General features: G+C 32.9%; 1 protein-coding gene across 1 annotated transcript in view; it reads left to right on the plus strand.

Moving 5' to 3' along the window:
* HELRODRAFT_84303 (hypothetical protein) overlaps positions 1-2001 on the plus strand; it is a gene marked incomplete at both ends in the record, with an annotated part of 7746 nt that extends 5745 nt beyond the window's left edge. Inside the window, 2 exons of the mRNA XM_009024025.1 lie at positions 1306-1430; positions 1805-2001. Of these exons, the coding sequence (XP_009022273.1) occupies positions 1306-1430; positions 1805-2001 (322 nt within the window). The remainder of the gene's footprint in view (positions 1-1305; positions 1431-1804) is intronic.
* Positions 2002-2210: the final 209 nt, after the last annotated feature.

The raw sequence follows: 2210 nt of genomic DNA on the forward strand, positions 1-2210 counted from the left end.
TATAATTTCTTATTTAGATTTGCAACAAATTGAAATACAGAGTCTCAAAGGAATTTTTAAAATATATTGATAATGATGATGATCCAAAACATGATGATGATGATGATGATGATGATGATGATGATGATGAATAAATAGTGATAACAATGATGATAATGATGATGAACAGAATGACGATTACGATGACGGCATGATGATGATGTTAACAAAGGTCAAACTAAGGTCAAATTTTTGTTGTTGTTTACCGCATTCTTCACTTTGAAAGCTTGTTTATAAGCCAGAGAAATAACAACAACAATAACTCAATAATAACAACAATCATAACAACAATAACAAAAATAACAATACGAATGGCAACGCATTATAAAATGATCAAATAAATTATGAATGACATTATTGAAAACGTCATAACAATGACAACAACAACAATCTCAATAATAATAACAACATTAATAATAATAACAATTTTAATAATAATAATAACAATTTTAATAATAATAATAATAATAATAATAATGCTAGTAGCAGCAGTAGCAGCAGCCTAACATAACGCGCTGACATCTGCTTCATAACGATGCAAATAAGAGGATTGATCCATCTCTCAATAATATATGTGTGTGTGTGTGTGTGTGTAAGGTGTGTAAGTTGTATGTATGTGTTTTTTGTGTATGTAAATATATAAATACACATGTGTGTGTGTTTTTATGTGTGTATGGGTTTGTGTGTATGTTTGTGCAAGTTTACGGGTGAATGTAAGAAGTATGTGTTTTTTGTATATGTTAATATAGAAATACACATGTGTTTGTGTTTTTATGTGTGTGTGTATGTTTGTTTGTGCGTGAATGTTTGTTTGCTTACACGCGTGCATGTTTGCATGAACCCATATGTTCAGTTTATTTTCTGTGGGCGTTTGAACAGTTCATACTACTGGCTAGCTTATAACATGACAAAAGTATATATGTATAAGCGTACATCATCATCATCGTCATCATCATCATAGACATCATTATCATCGATACCATCATCCTCGTCAGAATCGTAAATATCACCGAACAATAAAATAGCTGTAAATATATCGTTTATTACGTACTGTCTCGTAAACAATATTTATTATCTTTGTTATCGTCATCATCAGCATCGTTATAAATGAAACTATCATATCTCCAAACATTGTCATCTTCCTCATCTTCAAATTACCACCAACATCACATACACACATAAAAACACACACACACACATGTGTATTTCTATATTAACATAAACAAAAAACATATGATCATATCATCATCATCATCCGATCAATAGGAGCACGCAGATCCGAACGTACTCATGGGACAACGCTCAGGTGGTCCTGGTAGGCAACAAGAGTGACCTTGAAGAGCAGAGGGTCATCTCGAAGGACGCGGGACAGCAACTAGCCAATCAGATGGGTCCGTTGGTGTTTCTCCTTTTTAATTTCTTAAAATAACATTTTACGTGAAAAAATGTTATTATTGTGTTAGATTTTGGAGAAATGAATCTGGTTTAGTGGTGAGCGAGCCTCTGATGGCTGCCATTTTGGCATTATCTTTCAATAGATTTGATTTGCAATAAAGTCATGTAACATTCGCGTCGATTGATTCCAACTTTTTTCCTATGTAGTCAAATTCATTCATCTCAAAATGATTGCTACATATAAGCAATTAAGGTAAACAACAACAACACATAAAATTAACCATTTACAAAACCTCCAACAACATGAGCAAAAACAACACAACAACAATACAACAACAACACGACAACAACAACAACAATACAACAACAGGTTTGGAGTTTTACGAGACATCGGCGAAGGACAACGTGAACGTGAAGGAAGTGTTTGACCACCTGGTGGACATCATCTGCGAAAAAATGTCCGAGACTCTGAGCGCTGACCCTATCTCCCTGGCACCCCCTGGTCAGTCTGTCCAACTTTCGGAGGTCCCTGAGGAACCCCCAGCCACCTCCAAGTGTAAATGCTAATAATAATAATTAAAAAAATAATAAAAATAATAAGAAAATAATAATAAAAATAATGAATAATTATACTTTTAAAATAATTTACGTAAGAGTTGCAAATGGTTGAAAGTAACGATAATGTTAAATGTAATTAGTAACTTGATTTTTGGATGAATACTGTTGTAGAGAAATTAATCATCGTATAAATTCTACACGTTAAGATTGTTGTCAGT

This window comes from Helobdella robusta (assembly GCF_000326865.2).
Source record: "Helobdella robusta unplaced genomic scaffold HELROscaffold_39, whole genome shotgun sequence".
NCBI lineage: Eukaryota > Metazoa > Annelida > Clitellata > Rhynchobdellida > Glossiphoniidae > Helobdella > Helobdella robusta.